Genomic DNA, 20,942 nt, shown 5'->3' with positions numbered 1-20,942 from the left:
AAATCTTTATTAGAATTCATCTGGCACTCATCTGTCTTTGAAAACCCAATAAAACTTTCTAAGTTAGTTTTAAAAAATTAAACTGCACTTTGTAAAAGAAAAACATGACAAATCTTTACAGTAAAGTCATTTGTTTCCAGGCAGAGAATCAGACAGAGCTGATTCACCTGCAGCTCATCACTCATCAGCTGGTTGAAGGAACCTGTTGTCTGTTTTCTCTGAAACTATTCTGTTTTTCTTCTTAATCCTTTCAGTTCTCAGAGACACTTTGGGTCGTAATAGAGTGGTGTTAGCATGTTAGCATGTTAGCACTTCCTGTTCTCTCGTCCCAAAGTCAGTGTGTTTCTGGTTAAATGTCTGAAATAAGGACTGTGGTTTTAACAACACTAGTTACTGCTGTCGGTCGTCTTACCAGACTTTCCGTTAGTGAATTCTCCTCCATTCTCATCATCCACAGGAATTTTCTCATATTTTCCGTGACCAGTGACGACAAACTTGTACTTTTTACCAGCTGCTGAGCTCTGAGGAGAGAAAACACCTCAAAGGTCAGAGAGCGTATTCTCATCATCTATCTATTATATTCACATTTGATTTATCGTATAATAACACTCACCTTTCCTCTTTGTCCTGACTTCACCGACGAGTCTCCGATGATCTCCCACATGTTCTTTTTCTGCATCACGTCTCCAGGCTTCACATCCTGATGAATCAATCAGTCAATGATCAATATAAACAGATTGGTATTCTGAATATCAGGAGAAAAAACACAACCTTTAACCTTTAAAAAGTCTCAATGTTTTTCTCACTTTCAATCTTTTCACCATCAGAGCTTCTGTCTTAAATCATTTTACAAGTTAACAGAACAGGTAAGTTTAAAAATGTAATTTCTCTAACATAAATAATTCTGCAGTGGTTTCTAAATATTCTTCTGGTTGATTTGAAATGTTTAAACAGAAGTTTTCTCAGTATATTTATGAATCTTATATTTTCCAAACAAAAGAAATGAAGAGAAATCCTTCAGAATTCCAACAAGGCAAAGCAGTTTAAACAGCTTCTGTATCTTGTCCACTAGAGGGAAACCTCACATCACAAACTGACAGAGCTGCACCTGAACGCCTCACAGTCAGCTCAAGTTTCTCTACAGCTGCTCTGTTCAGTAAAACCTGTCACACAGAGTCGTCATCATCTCAGGAATCAGAGACGTTGTTTGTGTGAATCACTTCTCTTTGTCAAAGAGTCGGGGTTTAATAATTAAAAACAAGTAAATAAAATATTATTTCCGAGGTATTCGTAGATGGTTTTGGTGTTGGTATAAACTGCAGCACTTCCTGCGGAGCTCAGCTGCAAACTACACAGGAGCAAAAAATGAAAAGCAGCGTTAATAAACATGTTCAGGTTGTGTTTGTGACTTACTGCTGGTCTGCAGGGCGACTGACTGCCACCGTCTGAGGGGCCTTTTACCCACTGGGTGATCAGGTTGGCCACGCCCACCTTCAGACCATCTGTATCCTGATTCAGAAAACACAAACAAGAAAGTCTTTAAGGAGTCCAGCTTTATCATTTATAAGACCCTGTGTGTTGGACCAGAAAGTATCCAGGTCCCTGTATAATCTCTGACCTTGCAGGTCGCTCCCTTGGTGGGACTCCAGACCTCTCCAGCCTCAAACAGGTTCTTCTTGGCAGTGACAACCTCAGGTGAGCTGGGCAGGTCAGTCAGCGATGCCTTCACTGCCCGGGCCTCCTGAGAGTTCTGCACAATAATAAACCTGGATTAGTCCGCTGTATACTAATGAAATGCAGACATTAAAACACATTTTTTGTTCTGCTACAGTTATGATGTAGCATCCTTATAAGAAAAATTAGAAAAAACAAAAATGTATTGTATATTCTAGAAACAAGTGTTTGTATGAAGTCTGAAATGCTCCCAGTGGAAAAATCTATTTCGGTTTCCAGAAAAATTTGTTGGTACTTCAGCTCATTTAAGTAATTTCTCAGAACTCAATTTTATCTACTTCCTATAATATTTAGATTTTATTGTCTTTATTTATGGGTGTAATGATTCTCCCAATCCACAGTTCAGTTCATACTTCATGATACAAGACTGTGGATGTTTGTATCATGGTTGAGAATATTCTTTCTTCTTCACGTCTGTAATTTCTCTCCTTTATTACACTTTGTGTCAAACCAGTTTTTTTTAAGTGTTCCATAAATAAAAGTGTCTGGATTTAACCTCGGGTCATTCTCTGAGCTGTTAATCAGCCTGAGAACCGCCTGAGGTGCAGAGTGAGAACAGGGAACGGAAGGATGAAAATAAAGGGCTGTGAACGTCGGGGCATTCCCATCATATATCTGCCCCGACACATGCAAAAATAAAAACAGAGGTGAAGTCATCTGTGAAGTCATCGACCAGGTGCTGCAGAGATTTGTGTCTCCAGCACAAAAAGGGTCAGAGCTGCTTCTGCCCTTCAGCCGGGTCAAAACAATGAGGGTCCAAAAGTTCGAGTGAACATCAGCAGCTTCTGACTGAGCAGAAAACACTACAGGGTTTGGACACTTTAAAGGAACAGTCAGTCAGTCCTTTAACTATAAGACCAAAGCCAGCAGCCAGTTAGCTTAGCTTAGCATAAAGAGTGGAAACAGGAGGAAACAGCTAGCCTCCAGTCTTTGTCCCATATTTAGCATCAATCCTCTCATCTTACTCTCCACCAGAAAGCTAATATTTCCTAATTGGCAAAGTATTCCTATACAGGTTTAAAAAAACATCATCTTATTCCTGCTCCCAAGAGGCTGAACCAACCGTACACCCTCAGCTCCACTCAAGCCAAGACTCAACACTTTTATAGGGAATCTGTAATGAAGAAAGCAGCCTCTAGCAGCATTATAAACTGCTCAGAAGTGGCTGAGTTCTGGTCAAAACGATGTGATTGGACAGTGGAACAGGTGTGAATCAGGTGTGACGATAAGCCTGAACTCGTCCTGAACGCCTGTATTTGCTGCACTGAATGAGTCAGCCTGGTTGCCTGCAGACAGGTGTGTTTCTGATGAGTGAGTGAAACCAACCAGATGGGAGGAGGAGGAGGGAGAGGAGGAGGCAGGAAGGGGGGACACCATGATGAAAATATTAATCAGCTTCATCAACAGCCCCTCTGTGTTTGTCTCTGTGTTTGTCTCTGTCTGTGGGAGACGACTAAAGACCTTCAGTGATGACGGTTTTGGACAGGATGGACATTTGGTTCAGTCTGACAACATTATGATAGGATTCCTACAGAGACAGAGCTTTTTATTAAAGAGTCAGATCCTTTTAGTTTAACCAGAAACATCTCTATATATCTCTACCAGACTCCATAGAGAAAAACAGGAATTTTACTGAGCAGAACACAGGAGCTGCTGGAATACCACTGCCTCCATCTGTTAGTGTGTCTGTGTTACTGTGTGACTTTCAGTGGTGGAAGAAGTATTCAGATACTTATACTGAAGTAAAAGTACCACACAGTAACACAAACACACTAAGAGATCCAGGCAGTCTGGTCGTGATACTGAGACGTGTTTGTGGTTAAACAAAAAGGATTTAACTGCAACCCGGCATTAGCAGGTCACTTTGGTTCGGTGGCTCATTCAAGATGATGTGAGAACGACGGAGAGCTAACAAATGCAAAGACAAAAGGTGCCATCATGAAACCAAACAGAAACAATAATGTGTGTGTTTGTGTGTGAGCTGACCTCCACAGCGTGGGCGTACTGCTCCAGCCTGTCGTCGATCTTGGACGTCAGGACCAGAGGCTGTGTCTTCTTAAAGCTGTTACTGATTCAAACAAAACAACAACAAATGCAACTGGTTAAAACCAGAGATGGAATGAGATGATAAGTGTCTGACAACATTATGGATAGGATTCCTACAGATGGAGGCAGTGGTATTCCAGCAGCTCCTGTGTTCTGCTTAGTAAAATTCCTGTTTTAGTCAATGGAGTCTGGTAGTGAAATATAGAGATGTTTCTGGTTAAACTAAAAGGATCTGACTCTTTAATAAAAAGCTCTGTCTCTGTAGGAATCCTGTCAGAATGTTGTCAGACACTGAGAAGAACAATCTGATAATAACAAGCACTTTAGTGGACATCCATTGAAGTGGTCATTTACACCATTGGATTACATTGCAGCAGCTGGTCACAGTAACCAGTTTTTGATCAGTTTTGCACAGATTCCAAAGATTTTTGTCCTTATCAATCATCTACTCCCAAAAACATGGAGAATAAGGCCCAGGTTCAACGATACGAGTTACCCTTTAACATTTCAGGCAAATCCAGAATAACAACGTTTATCAAAGCTCAGTTACAGATAAAAAGAATTCAGTCTTTTCTTCCGTTTCTCTCTACCTCCCCTGTTTTACATGTTCACACTTCAATCAAAACCAGAACAGTTTCAAGTCAGACCAGCACATGTGGACTCCAGGAGTCCTGACTCAGATCTGGGTGAATAAACAAGGGTTTGTCAGAGATGTTTTCGTCTTAGTCTCTGCAGATCCAGGAGGGTTTCATTCTTTTAACCAGCTGTCCAAACTCCACCATCATCTTCCCCAAACACCAAACCCTCCTCTCCCTCACATTTCTTTAATTTTACAGCTCCAGATAGAAAAGTTATGCCGCTGGATGAGATCATTCCTTCACAGCGGGGGAGGAAACCTCATTCATCATCCCAATCGTTTGCTTGTCTGAGGCAACGCCACCCCACGACGCCCACTTATTTAAAGGAGGTTTACCCATAATGATGTCATGACTGATGGAGGGGAAGAGCAGCTGATCTCAGACGTTTGGATCGAGACATTTGAAATAGTTTTTATGAGCTGCTTACTTCGCTGCTGGAGGGTGTGACTCGGCCAGATTTGAGTTTTACCTATGACTGTAAAATTAGTGAAGACTCAGAGAAGTTGGACCCAGAAACAGTATTTTGGTTGGACGTCAGGCTTAACAGGCAGATGTTGGTGTTTGTGTCCACTCAGGTGGAAACGCTCGTGTTCCGCTGCCAACAATGTGCCATCAGGTTCAAGTGAAAGCCCCAGGAAACAGCACTAACACTGCTGGAGTCATCACGCCTCTTCTGAACATCACCCCCTGTTCCTCGTAAAATCATTTTAAAATAAAAAAAATCATCCACCCAGAGGCTTCGCTCCTGCCGAGAGCTCCTCAGAGCTGATAACTGCCTGCTGCAGACTGCCTGGAGCCGCCATACCTCACCAACCACCAGAGAAAACACAGCCGCCTGCATCTGGACGGAGTTAAGCAGCAGAGCCATTAATCACAACCCCAAGGAGGAGGGTGATGCACTGAGAGAAAGGTGGAGAGGTCAGCTCTGACCCTCTTCATCTGTTTACCTTCAGACCGTGGAGGGTTAACCAGAACAGAAACACTGGGCTGCAAGTGGAGGCTGAAAGTTTACTACTGCGGAAATGATTAGCTGATAATAAATCGCTTGACCACAAATGAATCAACTATAATTTGATCATTGCTTTGTCACATATCAACCTGCAGCAGCATTTAGACTTAATTTTCTCTGCTGAGAGAAGTTTTTAACAACTGGTCAGACCAGATTTTGGGGGAAATGTTTCGACCGATCAAGACATTGATCAGGATATTCACCTTTTCTTCAGCGAGCGGTTCAGGGACTCTGTCCTCTCTGTGATCTGAAAAAGAAGAAGAAGTCTGTGATAATTTTTCTGACGAACACAGGAAGTTTTCCTCTGTGTTTCTGCCTCGGTTCAGAAGTGTGTTAATTGCAGCTCGGCTCTGTGTTTTCAGCCGCAGACCGCCACAGCTCCGTCCAAGACAAACAGAGCTGGGTCTGCTGGCCTTCATCAAACTGTTCCGAGTCACTCTGAAGGCATGAGCAGAGGATGATGGGAACGTGCTTTTTAACCCAAATATCCATGAAGACCAGGAGATTGATTTGCAAATTTTTAAATTTGTAAAAGACTTGAATTTTAGTTTGTTTAAATGTTCAGGTCAATTGGAAAAAGAAAAACTGGCAACAGAAGGTGAAGAGTTGCAGAACACGCATGCAGTGTCATGCACATGGACATATTCCATCAACACCACTGATAAAACATCCAACTACAGAGCCCCTGAAGTCCTGGAAAATGTTTTTATTCCTTAATCTTGTGTGCAAGAGATAAGAATATATATTTCAGGGGCTTTGTACAAGATAATAACTTGTGCCCAAACACAGTAAGAAGTTGGAACATGACGCAGCCGTGTGTGGTGGATATTCACAAATCAAACTCATCATCAGTGAAATACACACTGGCTTTTCAAACACATGAACACACACATGCAACTTACAAAGCTGAGACTGAACCCATCAGCTGTGAAGATAACAGAGTTATTTGTCAGTGTGAACTTGTTTATTCAGCACAAGGCAATCTGTAAGCTGTGTTGGTTAATGGGACTTAATGGATCACTGAGTCGAAGGACAGTTCACCCAAAACAACAATAAAACCTTTACTTTCCAGAGTAGCTACAGCCTCCATGTCCAGATAGTCTCTGTGTGAAGTTATCAGCTGGAGCCGAACCAGCAACAACTTCCATTATGTTATTCCTCATCTTTCCCGTCACTTCATGGTGACTAATTCTTCCTGAGGAGCCAAAATTAGACCTCAGACCAATTCCAAAAAAATCCAACAACATCTGTGTTACAATCCAATGTTCTGCTGGGAAACCTTCTTTATGGATGTTACTTTGGCATGTACCACGCACCTCAACATTGTTGTAGACCAAGCCACGCCCCACCCCAAATGGCAGGGGCCTCCCCAAGCAGGACAAGGCTCCCACCACAAGCAAGCATCTGTGGGATGATCTGGATCAAGCCAGATCCATGGAGGCTGGGTGAGGCCCCTGCCATTGGGGAGTGCTGTTGACATGGGGGGATCTGCAACAACCTGTCAATGTAGACTAATTTGTTCCCTCAATCTTGTTCCATCAAGGTTAAGAACTACCACCAGCTTTTGAGGTTTACCACTGTAACATAAATAATTTGCCCGGTCTCCAGGTGTCGTTTACCTTGTGTGTGGGAACTTTGGGACTGAAAGGACTGAACATCTCGTCCCCATCGATGCTGGATGTGCTCAGGCTCTTCATCCTCTCTGCCGCCTCCATCCTCCTCCTCTCGATGTCTTCCTTCATCCGTCTCCTCTCCTCCTAGAGTCAGGTCAAAAACACTGATTAGCTGTTGATGAAAAACTATCTGGGTCTTTAGCTGTGAGATGCTCCACTTTCTTCCCCAGCTAGTTGTTGTAAAACCAAAACAATGAGCTGAAAGAGGCTAATAAAACAACCTCTTTCAAAAAATTCTTCTTTCACCAGTTTAACATCTGTTATATATAAATTAAAATAAACCTGTTTGATCTGCAGCTTCCCTGTTATAGTCGTTTAAATATCTCCTCCAGTTTTTCTCATATTAAGCTTTTATGATGTGTGGTCACCTCCTCTTTGGCCAGCCGCTGCTGCTCCTCCTCCTCTCTCCGACGCTCCTCTTCATCGCGGACTCTGCGCCTTTCCTCCCTCCTCCTCTTTAGCTCCTCCAGCTCCTGCTCGGCCTCGGCCTGTCGGTGTCTCAGCTGCTCCAGCTCCTGGCTCTCCTTCACCTGGAGGCTCCGTCGGATCTTCTCCAGACGCTGCTCCGTCTCCAAGATGGCCTCCGCCTCCTCTGGCTCCGTGGTTCTGCTGCGCAAACCAGGGAGGTATTAAGAAGTTCAACATCTGCCATGTTGACAAAGGCAAGTATTAATCAAAGGAAAAGATAACTAAATAAAACACCTGCTGGATCTTTTTGTCTTGTTGTGGACGTACGACGTGACCTCCATGTTGGTTGCATCTCCGTTGGCGTTGCTGTGTTTCGGCTCCTGGTGAAGGAAAACCTTTGATGTGTAGGAGACTTTAACTTCTTTTCTTTTCTCCACCTGCACATAAACAGAATTAATCTTAACATACAACAATGCAAACAACCAGAAACTGATATGAGTGTTTTATCAACACTCTGAAGACTGAACGTCAAATACTGATTGTAAAAAGCCCTCAGATGTCAAGAGCTGAGACCTCACCTAAATGTTGACCAGGAATTTGCTTATAAACACTTGTGTATTTACTTACTGAAGGACTTGACTCAAGACTTGTTTTGAATCGACTGGGACTTCACCTGTTTCAAATGCCTGAAGACTTGATTTGGACTGGTTTTTGATGTGAGATTCATCTTGAATAATAGAGATTTGAATTGGACCTGAGTCAAGGCCTGACTTGAGTGTTGTCCTCAATTATAATAATGTGACAGCAGACTTCTTGAATTACTTTACAAATGACATGAAACTTTACTTGGCTTAAAATGATTTTGAATATGACCTGGACTCGTGTCAAATGACTTAAGACTTGACTTGGATCTGTCTCAAATGATGGTATCTGTCTTGGACTTGCCTTCAATAAGCTGAAACTTTATTTGGACTTGTTTGGGATAACTTAAATATAACTTGGACTAATATGATTTAAACTTTTAGTACCTTTTCATGAGGAAGCCTTACCTCTGTTTTTGGTCTCTGAATCTCCTCCCTCCTCTTTGTCATCACCTCCTCCCTCTTCTTCTTCTCCTCCTCTTCCCTCTCTTTCTCCCTCCTTGCCTTCTCGGCTCGAATCGCCTCCTCCTCACGTTCCTTCCTCCTCGCCGCCTCCACCCTGGCCCTGTCTGTCTCCTCCTGCTCCTGTCTCTGGAGTCGGCTGGAGGATGTGGACGAGGCCTGGACGTCTTTACGGATGCAGCTTCCTTGTTTATCGTGTCCTCCTCTTCGTCCTCGTCCTCCTCGCCTCCCTGGCTGAGCTCCTGCAGGCGCTGCTGCCTCCGTCTCTCTCTGCGCTGAGTCCAGTCGCTGAAGCCTTCGTCCTCCTCCAGGGACGGAGAGCTCCTCGGCTTCAAGTCTGTGTCGTATCTGAGGAGGGACGAGACGGGAAAGGAGAGTCAGGATGGAATTTAACTGACAAGTACCTACTTTTTGCACCTGCATCCAGACCACGTTATAATCATCTAAACAGGTACATTTAAAGTAAGAAACTCTGTTCGATTGTTTGTGCAGAAGGCTTTAGTTTTTCCACACCTGAAACACATCAGACATCAGTCTGTTGGATGCAAACATGTCTCTTCTCTGAGTGCAGAAGATTAAACACAACAGTGTAATACGTTTCTGTAATCACGGAGCCATTAGCAGCAGAGTGCAGCTGATGAATGAATGATTACCGTCCAGTGCAGCTGAAATAACAATCAGTAAAAACAGGAAATGGAAACTGGCCAGAAACACACACAGTTACGTTTAGAAATTGACTGGGATCCTTTGATATGTTTATTTTGAAGAGTTTATTTTCTTTACCGTACTGGAGTTCTGTGAGACCTAAAACTGGGACCTGAACTTGGCCTGGACCTGCATCTTTACCACCCAACCCTGTTGAAACTGACTCCATTATTGGTGTATCTGTTTCATGATGTGACACCACTGTCGTTAAAGTTTGGTAAGGTTTAAGCACAAAGAGGACTTAGTTAGGAAGAGATCATCCATCCATCCATCTATCCATGCATCAATTTCCTTCTGCATATCCAGGTCAGGTTGTGGTGGCAGCAGGTTAAGCAGGGTATTTCAGACATCCCATCTCCTCAGCAATCTTTTCCAGCTTCTTCTGGGGGATCCTGAGGCATTTGCTGGCCAGATGGGTTATGTAATCCCTCCAGCAAGTTCTGGGTGTACTTCAGGGTCTCCTCCCTTCCAGATGTGTCCGCACAACCACTAAAGGAAGGCACTGAGGAGGCATCCTGATCAGATGCCTGATTCGAGCTTGGACCTCGGAAAATATTCCTGGTTAAGGTCAGGGAAGAGTCATGATCATGGTTAAAAAAAACCAATGTTGACTGTCGGCTGGAAACAGGAAACGAATGCTGGTCTCCTTTCTCAAGTAAGTCTGATGTTGTTGATCCATCCATCCTGGTCCATCTAACCCCCATTTCCTCCATGGCTCCCAACGGACAAGTCATAATTACTACCACTGCCATAGGGCTTCATAAACATCTGTAATTTTTGGGCATTTCCTGAAAAGTCTCATCCATTACTGACCATTAGTTAATGCAACTCATTGGTTACTCTCTTGTCCCTTTTGTATCACTGAAGCAACAAAAACATCAGATGTGTGGAGCAATGAGGAGAGAGGTCAGATTTCCACAGGGTTCTCCATCGCTGTGAGCTTAATTCTTATTATTATTATTATTATTAATTTCCTTCTGTAGATTTTCTGAATATTTGGTTAAATATTTGTCCTACATTTGGAAGGAAACCTGACTACAGAGAGAAAGAGAGAAACTTCTTCATAAATCAGACTAGATGACTGAATAAACCAGACAATGGTCCAACATTGACAATGAAATCTGACACCTTCTCAGTTCGGGTTCAGGCCATTTTGGACCTCCTGTTCATTTCCACTGACACTCTTCAGATGTTAAATCTGAAGCTCTGACTAGAAATCCCTGCAGTAACATCTAATTCACTGTTGTTAAACCTTTGAACCTTGAATCAAGTGTTAAATATTAACTGAGCATTAACTAAGTGTTGATTAACTGGACTTAACATCAGGCTATTAGCAGAGTGTCTCCGCTGTTCTTTCCTGCTGAGAAAAAGTAATCAAAGTGTGTTTTGTGTTTCCAGGAGCTGGCAGAAAGGAATTCACTCAGCATTCCCCACATGATTAAGATGCTCGGCAGGTCGGTGGAGTCCCCCCCGCTGCATGATGGGAGTCTCTGCCTGATCTCTCAGAAGCTAATCAGCCTTAATGAGTGGTTGAGTTTCTGTTTCTGTGTGTCAGTTGTTGAGCTGTAAAGTGGACACCTGGACAGATTCCTGATGGGAATCAGTCGATGAAGGTTCTGGCATGTTTTGATGATGAGATGCATCCGTCAGAAAACACCTCCACCTTCCTATTTTAATCCAATTTTCTATTGCAGATTTCAAGTTTTAGCAAGTGTTCATGTTTGTTTTCTACTTGTCAGTTTGTCAAGAAATCATTGCATGATCGTATGATTCTTTTTACGTTCACATTTTAAAAACCTTCTTGCTCAATCAACATCTGTACATACAAACTTGAATTACATCATCGCCGTGTCTTGAGCTGAAAACCTTTCAATTACAGACTACAGCAGAGGAGCAACGTCACGTCGAGTGATCGCAGCCCGGGACCAGCTGAGCCTGTGATGTGACGGAGGAGAAGGTGTTGGAGGTGTAAGCTATAATTAAGAGTCTGAAATTATAAGTTGGCTGAAACGCAGCAAGCTTTGACTTGGTGGTAGTTTTCCCCTGAGAGGCTTTGTAGTAAACATTCTTTGGATGTTGTGTAATGAGAAGACAGCTGCGTGTTTGACTTCACGTCAACAAGACGGGAGAAGTTGTTTTCAGCTTTTCCCAATGGAAACATTTGTTTTATGTGACCAGACATCCATGAAGGCCTGTAAACCAGTGAGGGGGGAGGAGGAGGAGGAGGGAAACCAATGCCGCTGCATGTCAAGCTTTGGGTTTCACAGCTGGGAAACATGACGACAAACTTTTTAACTTGCAGTTATCACCAAAAAAAGAAAATACAGTCACACAGTTAGCAGCTTGTACAGGAAGTCGTTGGACATGAGGCGAGTGAGTGAATAATGTTCTGCACTTAATAACTTCCTCAGTTCCCACGATTACATGGACGAGGAATTCATTCACGCTTTGCTGTTACATTTGCATCTTTTACCAAGACCAGATCAAGATTTTACAGGACGCAAAGAAGGATTAAAGTCTCTCGCCTCTGTCTGTTATTTAAGACTCATTAAATCTTCTCTAACCCACTGATTGTACAAACCAAACAGGCAACATGGAAATCATCATTTGTAGGATCCTAAAGATGTTAAAGGAATCGTTTGGACCAAGTTAAAAGCTTAAATTCTGACTGGGTTTCAGTTTTCTGCTCTGTCTGTACTCACATATTCTCCTCTGTTGGCGTCTCGTTGTCTGGTGACAACTCTTCAGGTGATGAGCCACTGTTTCGCCGGCGCAAAGCCTCTCGAGCTCTTCGACGACGCTCTCTCTCCACCTCCTCGGCATCTTCGATGCTCCTCTGAGCCGTCAGCCTGGGGAGGAGGGACGACAAAGTGTGGTTAATTAAGGGGATTCCAGGTCAGTACTAAAGTTCATTTTGGTGGTCAATGAGTTTTGAAAAAGTTCTAGAGGTCCTTTAGATTGTTCTAGGGGTTGTTTAGAAGGTTTAAGTGATCACTGAAGAGGTTCTGTGGATGATTTTCATCAACAAGAAGGTTCTAGTGGTCCTTTAAGGGGTTGTAGTAGTGAGTGAGGATTTTCTATAGATCCTCTGTTTCTAGGGGTCTTTTGGAGGTTCTAATGCAGATATTCTACATGTAGTTTTAGAAGTGTCAATGTGACTGTGACTTTGATTGGTTACTAGTATAGTGTGGATTAACTCTATTGATCTGATTGATATTGTTGTAGCTAGTGATAGAAATTTCTGTTCAAAATGTAAATGCAGCTGTTCTTCAGCCTGATGACACAACATTGGAGAGAAAAACCCAGAATTAGAAATACAAAAGAAAAAGAAAATCCCCTAAATTTCTTCACTTAGTCCCTTAAACACTGACACATTTACATGAGTACTTTTCCATTGTGATATTGCTCCACACAGATGACTCCTTTTGTCAATGCTGGTTAGGAAACAATAAATGAGAAACATTTGTCAAAGACGACACAGATTCCTGATTCACTGTCGTCTCTAAGGCCTCCTCCTTGCTTTCTGAATAATCAATGTGTTAAGTTGTGAAGAGGCTGAAGAAGAACATCTGCCTGAGCCTCGGAAGAGAAACGACAGCGTCTGTTTATCTGCAGGATAAACACACGTGCTCTTCACCTCATGTCGGCATGACTTCACTGTATTTATTACAAACACTGCTGATCTTTATTTATCCACAGATGACGAGCCAAACATGAACACGCCCTGATTAACACCAACACTGAGCTTTAATCACCTCAGTTGTAAATTGTGACATGGAACAAGTGTGTTTACACATTTTCTTTCTTTGTTTTATACCAGACCTTTGGGATGCAATGTAGTGATAGCAAAAACAGACTGTCTAATTTCACTCCGATCTAATCTGGAAACACTGCATCTAGGTTATCGATCACCATGGTTTTATGATAATTTTTTCATTTGTTTGCTCATGAACACGAGTCAAGTCAGGAAAATAGAAGAACATGCAACCATGGATGTGAACTACTATACAGGTTTGAAATTAGCACATAAATAGGATTTGCAGATGTAAGTCAGTTCTTTTTTAACCAGTTGATAACCAGCTCTGTGTTGTTGGTAATCCAGGATGACCAGTGTGAATGCTCAGTGAAGCCAGGTAACCTGAAGAGAAAGTTGAACTTCGTGGTACGGGCTGCTGGTCTGTGGTTTGTGTGGATGTTTATCCTGTTTGAGCCTCAGAGGGGGAGTCTGCAGGACTAACAGATCAATAAGCTCCATGTGGCTGCTCAGGAATCGAGTTACTAAACTCACATTTAGCTTCTGGGTCACTAATAGATCCCTGATGGCTCCCAGCCTCCATCTGTTCCCCCACTTTCTTTAACAGAGGGATCGATGTAGATGTGACCTCTGACCCTCAGCATCATCACAGATAAAGCTTTTATCTTTACACTTTTCTCAGGTCCAGTTTACATTCAGTTGAAAGCTGCCTCCTCCTTTGACTCCTCGTCCTTCCTGTGTTTTCATCAGAGATTTACATCAGCAGTTAGAACAAGAACAAACTGAGGCTCTTCTTTGTTCTCCGTTCTGGTTTGGTTTTGTACTTTGGGAGATTCAGGAACAAAAAACCTTCTCAGTAACGACGATGCATCATCTTTATTAGTTTGGTTTCAGCGTCATCTTGATTTATGATCATCTCCCTCACTGTCATTGTTTTCCATTACTGTAGTTTGTTTTTCAGCTTTTATTACATTAGGTTTTTCAAAGTAAGAACTTAATTTGAGAGTCCAAATATGACAAGCTGCTGTTAGCATTGAAACAAGCAACAATTTAAAGATGGAACTTTTTGAAGTCCAGGTTTAATTCCTGCAGCTGGTGAAGGAGGACTGTGACTCACAAGGGATGAGGATAACCACTGAAAATGCTATTTTTCAGGTGGTGCAGGCAGATAATGAGGAGAAAGCTGCAGAAAACACTACCTGCTTAGCAGCAAACAGCAGACACAGTTAGAGACCATCTGGTGAACATAGTGGAGCATTTAGAAGCTAAAGATCCAGATATTTCCTTCAGGAGGTGGTGGAGACCAAAAACTGAGCTAAAAGAGAGGAAATACTGGACTTAGATTCAACAGGTGGAGACAAACACTGATTTCATGCAGCTTGTTGTGGCTGAATCCCAATGGGAAACACACTGAAGTGTCTCTGTTGACACTTTCAAGCTGTGAAAAGTTTCTATTTAACATTACCACAGCATCTACACCACCTGCTACTGCTTGTGCTCCATTTAACAAACAGTACACTGACGCTGACAAATGGAGCGCAGCAATTTTCTAGACCTTTTGAAATCCCTAAAAATATCTTTCAGAGATTCAGAGGTCACGAAGCTGATAAAACTCTACACTCGTCAGCATCAGCTTCACTTCCTCCTCCTCCGTTTTGCTTCCTCTACTCTGTCCTTCCTGTTGGCAGGCAGGCGAGGACGAGCAGAGAGGAAATGAGTGAAGGGACAGAGGTGGAGAGGCCGGTGCACAGCTGGATGTGGGTCAGCCGGGTGTCTTCACCGATATGACCCAAAAAACTCTGATAGAGGCCGGGTAGAGAGAGAGAGCGGAGGGGAAACTTGTTTGTTTTAGAGATGTGGGGAGCAGCAGATAGGCAGCTGGCTTTCAAAATAAAAGCTTTTCCTGGCACTTGCTGGGAGTTAGACCTACAAATTCATGTTGGTTTGTACAAACTTTTAGTATGTATGGAAGCCCATTTACACCAAGAAAGTTTTTCATTATTTCAAGATACAAACTCTTTATATTGAGAGTCCATTTGCAGAAATGGACTTCCATATCTCATTATCATCCACAGGCTGTTTCAGAAACCTTTTAACTCCAATAACAAGACTATAGTGGCAAGGGAAATAAAAAAAATACTGTTTATGTTTATTGTTATTGGCAGCTTCAAACCAAAATTTTATATTTGACCTATGACTACCAATAAATACTTTGAGGACCAGTGTGAGCCGTGACCAGTGAGGCATAGGCGATGCTTAAAGACTGTCTCTGAACTTTATTCTGTGTCATTAGTAGCCTGGGTGTTGAAATCTGCTCAGAGCTGAACTCAGCCTCCTCTGCCCTCTCATCACGTCTCCGTTCTGTAATCAGCGCTGTGGGATTCAGTCATAACCTGGCACCGGCTCAAACATCTGATACTAAATGATTAATCCCCCACTCTGACTGATTTTAAAGTACCGGGATTACCGGCAGCTTTACTTCCTCCTCGTCCTGCGTTCTATCAAAACCCAAGTCATCTAATCATCGCGACAGGCCAGAAATCTTCCAACTTGCCCAAAACCCAGAGCTGATCTGGACTGTATCGTAACTGTAACTGTAACAACATGCACAGGAGTCGAGCAGGTTTTCTGTTGTCTGTCCTGAGTTTGTTGTTTTCTCTGCAAACTGACACCAGAGGCAAGACTGAGCATGCTACCTCCCCAAACGTTCCCTCACATAACAGCTGACAAAGTGTGCTTGAGCCCTGGAGGTCTGTTTGACTGACAGGAGCTTTTCATAAAGAAACACCTGATCCCTAAGCTGACAAATCAACATGAGGGAACAGACAAGTGCAGGTAGAAGTCAAAGAAACAGAGGTATGGTTCCTGTGGTTCTTTAAGTATTTTAAGATCTTTTGTTTTCTGAAGGAAGGAATTCACTTCACTTTGTATGTTTTATTACTGAAGCTATTGGTGCGTTCATGTGGTGTCAGAATAACTGGTGAAAATTAATTCCCAACTGTGAAATTTCATGTGAACAACCCCTCAAATCAGCACAACAGCTTGAAAAGTCTGTGAAAATCTTGGTACATGATGTGCAGAGTTGTTGTCATCATATACACAAAAACATGGTGGTAAATGTTTGGTTTGTTTGATTAATAATGCAAATTCCTGTGTTGCATATTGCATTTTTTTTGTTGTTGTAACCGTTAGCTGCTGCCCATGAACGTTAACCTAGATTAGTTAGAAAAGTTATTTATTAGCAGAAACCCTGAAAACAAGTCAGATAAATCAACATTTTGGTGGTTTCAGGGGATGTAGAGGTGCATTTCCACATTTCCACATTCTGACTTAAAAGCACACAAACACACCAAAGTCGGAAGAACGATTTCCCAATTCAGCAAATGGCGCCATCTGAGGAGGCGCCAGCATCTTAGATGGTTTTATATGATAATAAACTCAGTATCTCTGCTGTTTGGTCAAAACTAGAATTTTGATTTGGTTTTAGGAAATTCTTAAAAACTTTTTTACCATTTTTTGTCAATGACTAATCTGGAAAATCGAGAGAAGAATCAGCAGATTAATCAATAATGAAAGTAGCTGTTACTACTACATCCCGGCCAATCTCCATCTTCTCATCTGACACTGGAGAACATGACAAAGAAATGGATAAATGATATCCCAAAGAAAGGACTGTTTCTTTAAGTGACAAACAGTTCTCCGGTGTTTTGGAGACGCAGCTGGTTGCTAACAGATTTTGTGGCACAAAGACTTTATACTGTAAAAGAAAAAGAAACCATGACCCCACTGTGATCACCAAAATTAGAAGCAACCAACAGCAAAAACCAGAAACACGACGCACATATGTACCCACAAACCAGATGAAAGCTGCACCACCTGCCAACAGAGCCACTAAGACACAATCTGCCTGCACTTGTTTGGGCTTTGACATTATTGTCCAGTAACATTTCACCTGGAACCAGAGTGAAAGAGGGATCCTTCTCTGCGAGGAGGGGATAAAAAAACTGGTTGAAAGTATTAAACCCTCATCTGTTCTTTTGTAAGCACACATGCTGTCATCGGGCCGGATGACTCGGTTGAATGACACAATAATAACATGGTTTCCTTTCAGCCTGAAAGCTGGCCCAGGCTCTGCAGGACAGACGAGGACGGTGGGAAGACGTTTGCGAGATGAAGTCACCACTGTACTGAAACAAGTTGGGGCAACGGAGGGCACTGAATCACTCTGACACAACAACAAAAAGACGCCACTTCCAAGAAAAAAAAACAAAAAACACTGCAGTCACCAGACGAGTTGTAAGGAAGGAGCCGGGGGCTTCAGGACGAGTAGAGTCAAAACTGCTGCATGTCTTGGTTTTAATGTGTCTCACAGCTGCTGCAGCAGTTTTAAAATGGACAGAAGGTGTCCAGACCCAGACCTAGACCCAGATCTGGACCCTGATATTTATGTGCTGCTGGCAGAGTGAACAAATTTCTACCTTTGTTTGAGCAACTCTCTGGTCATACATTTTTCCCATAACTCTGATTTCCATTTTAATCAAGACATTGTTTAGTTTCCTGATCAGCGACAGCAAAAGAAACTCATCCTGATTTAGTTAAATAACCAATTAAATAACCAGAGAGAGGACAGAGCATCATATATTCCTAACAAGTCAGCCACAAGCTGCAGTCAGACACCAGTTGTCACAGCCAGAAGTCCAACAAACCCCCCTCCTCCTGAGACCAACAGCAGACATCACCGTGTTATGGCTGAATGTCTGGGTGTCCATGCCCCCCCATGCAGAGCACAAATGGTCCACTGAACCCTGCAGGTTTGTTGTTTGCACTGAGGATTTTTACTGGAGGAAAGGGAAGAAAAATCTGCAGCCTTTTTAAAACACATCAGAATGAAGAAAAACTTCATCTCACAGGACAAAAAAAACAATTCAGAGACTCTGGTTCAAACCTACGCAAAGTCCAAAAAATGCAGCAAGGGCATCTTTCTCTAATACCAAAGAAAATAAACTTGGCATCTGATGCTCTATTTTGTCTTTAAAGTGGCCAAAAATTACAAGCAGCAGAAAAAACAAGGGAGCTGAGGTGAAGAGGTGAAGAGGTCAATGCCCTGAAAGTTTTCCTGAGACCAGAGAAGCTGGGAAACTATTCACCAAAGAAAACTTATACATGTCAGGGCGGATATTTCTGATTTAGTTCCCACATCAGTAATTCATGCCCCCATATTACTTCATTTGTTCCTAGAAATAACAAAATCACACAGATTATGTAATTTGCCCTGACCCATCCCTCATGTAAACGTGAAGAACTCCAGAGTACCTGTATTTCTTACAGCATCATCAGTCCACTACCACTAGTACTTAATGTGCAGATGGGTAAAAGGCAGCCACTCCTCCTACACGGGACCCCCAGAGTCTCTGTGGTCATTTTGTCTTTATTACTGCTTTTCCACCAACGTGGACCAGGTTCTGTTCGGGTTTATGCACCTAAATTTGAACCATTTGGATCATTCCAATTGGTTTTGAACCAGAAAAGTTTGTTCGAATCAAAGAATTCTATGTTTTCCTTGACATGAAGGGCTTTACAAATACCGCACGATGCAAATAAGCAATGCAAAAGTGGAAAATACTCACCCGCCAATATACAATATAGAAGCTAGCGCCTCTGTCCCAGAGCAGTCTGTGACAGTCTGTGACTTTTTTGGTTGACTTTATTTACGGTGCTAAAGCTCAGACAAACTGACCTTTCCTGCTATGTAATATTTGCGTTCTGTGTAAAAGTACTCATGACAAAAACAGTTCAAAAGTTTGAATTAATCACACAAAAAAACACCCCCAGTGTGTGAAGACTTTAAGTGTGTTCCTGATGACCTCCTGGACCACTGGGCCTGTGCCAGGTAGGCCCATTCAGCAACAGCAACAAATCTTCAAAACCAACTGAGGAATTCTAGTCCACTCCAAATTCCAGTTATTAAGATCATTTCTCTAACATGTTGCCGATTTTTCCATGTGTAGGTGGATTTCTGCTCTCTCCCTGCTGTACATTCACAACCATGTCGACATTGTACCTAATCTTATCTTTCGGCGTCTACGACCTCCAGGATGTTCAGAAACTTTACTCCACCACCACCACCACCAGTGTCTGGACTCCAGGGGATCCTCTCCTCCTCTTGTCTTCATATTGGCCTACACTTAATGAAAATGCTTCACATCAGTCAACTCTAATCCTCCAGTTGTGTCCTTATTGAACTGATCTTCTCCTTTAGTTGTAGTTTGTCTGATGACGAACTCTAGAAGGCGTTTCAGCATGTCTGCATGTTTAGGACAGTTTCAGCATCACGTCATCCAACTGAAGTCCATCACTGAGGTAGGTCAAAGAGATAAAAACCTGTCATCTGCTCGAACAGATACGACCCCTGGAGACAGGAAACCCTGCTGTTTACTTTCCCTCTGGTCTTTTAATGCAGACCTACAGAGGGAGGGGGGAGTTCAGCAACCCCCCTTCCCGTCACTCACCACTCTATACCCCCACCAAAAACATTCCCCAGTGTCTTATCTGCCTGTATCATAAACAGTGAGGAAACCCACCCATGTGTGTGGGGATTCAGGGGTCAGAGGTCACAGCGGGTGTGTTTGTTTTGAAGCAGGTATGCCTCCTGGGTGACGTCACCACTGGCAGGGGGTGATGGGTATGGAGGGTGGGGAGGTAACGGGGGAGGTGTGTTTGTCTCTCAGAAAAAGCTGATTAAAAACAGATCGGCCTGGCTGCGTGCCAGCCCTGAACGCCACATGATCTGATAACGTTTTGGGCTGGAGTCTGCTTCATGTTGTATTCAGGTTACAGCACATTCAACATCAGTTACAGACAACAACACTGGTCAGGTGATGCAACCACGACCAAAAATATTTTCAAAACTAAGGCAGGTGGTGTGAGAAAAGTAAATTAGCCATTTAACCTGAGCAACCCTTCGCTATGAACAACATCCGATCTGTAACCTACACACTGAAATTGTGAAGCTTTGATGAAGATTTAGATTGTGTAATCAGATGGTCTTTCACTGTTTTTTGTGGCATTTTCTTTATGGTGAATTAGCCATTTTAACAGCAGTTATCTTACGATGGTGCTGCTGCGTCAAGGACTCAGACAAACCAGACCACAGCCAGACCCTTCTGCAGTACAGGTCTGACCATGTAAGGTTACCACGTAGAGTATAACAACAACAAAGACATAAAAAATCAAATGCTCCTGTTCCACTACCCTGCACACTACATGAACCAAACTCCAGTTTGACTAAAAATCCTCTACGACAACTAAAGGTTTGGGAACATCTAACAATACGTCGCTGTGTGTCGACCAAGCACTGTTGATAAAAGTCATGTGGTATGATCAACAGTTCCAGAACTTCTTCTAAATGGACCTTGAAGTCGCTTGAAACCACTGAAATACTTGAAGAAAACAACAAAGAAAACAAAATGAAACTGAACAACTGATTATTTAAATGATCCTTCTATCGGCCGATCACTTTCTTGATTCTTGTTTTGTTTTATAAAATTCAGAAAATACTGAAAATGCTCAAAATATGTTGACGTCTTCAAATGTCTTATTTTGTCTGACCAACAGTCCAGAACCCAAACAGATTCATGCTGTCAAGAAAACTTCAAATCATCACATCTGAGAAGCTGGAACTCATCAGACATTTCAAATAATAACAGAAGAGACTGAACTTCGTCAGAGTTAAACACCTAAGAATGCAGAATGAATCACACTGCCTGACAGAGAGGGTGATGGATGTAAACCAGTTCAGCGTTGATGCCATGATGTCAGCTCCTCCAGACCGATGCCATCTGCTGAGTGGACTGAATCAGAGTGAGACGCTGT

General features: G+C 42.6%; 1 protein-coding gene across 1 annotated transcript in view; it reads right to left on the bottom strand.

Annotated features, from left to right (window-relative positions):
* The window catches only part of lsp1a (lymphocyte specific protein 1 a), a 29,403-nt gene that overhangs the window by 6,387 nt on the left and 2,074 nt on the right, over positions 1–20,942 (bottom strand). The window contains 12 exon segments of the mRNA XM_018704702.2: positions 413–521; positions 614–700; positions 1,414–1,509; positions 1,619–1,750; positions 3,721–3,802; positions 5,631–5,674; positions 7,047–7,184; positions 7,469–7,709; positions 7,803–7,945; positions 8,558–8,785; positions 8,788–8,959; positions 12,019–12,165. Of these exon segments, the coding sequence (XP_018560218.1) occupies positions 413–521; positions 614–700; positions 1,414–1,509; positions 1,619–1,750; positions 3,721–3,802; positions 5,631–5,674; positions 7,047–7,184; positions 7,469–7,709; positions 7,803–7,945; positions 8,558–8,785; positions 8,788–8,959; positions 12,019–12,165 (1,619 nt within the window).

This window comes from Lates calcarifer, linkage group LG10 (assembly GCF_001640805.2).
Source record: "Lates calcarifer isolate ASB-BC8 linkage group LG10, TLL_Latcal_v3, whole genome shotgun sequence".
In the NCBI taxonomy this organism is placed as follows: domain Eukaryota; kingdom Metazoa; phylum Chordata; class Actinopteri; family Centropomidae; genus Lates; species Lates calcarifer.
This window is presented reverse-complemented; position numbering and strand designations above follow the sequence as displayed.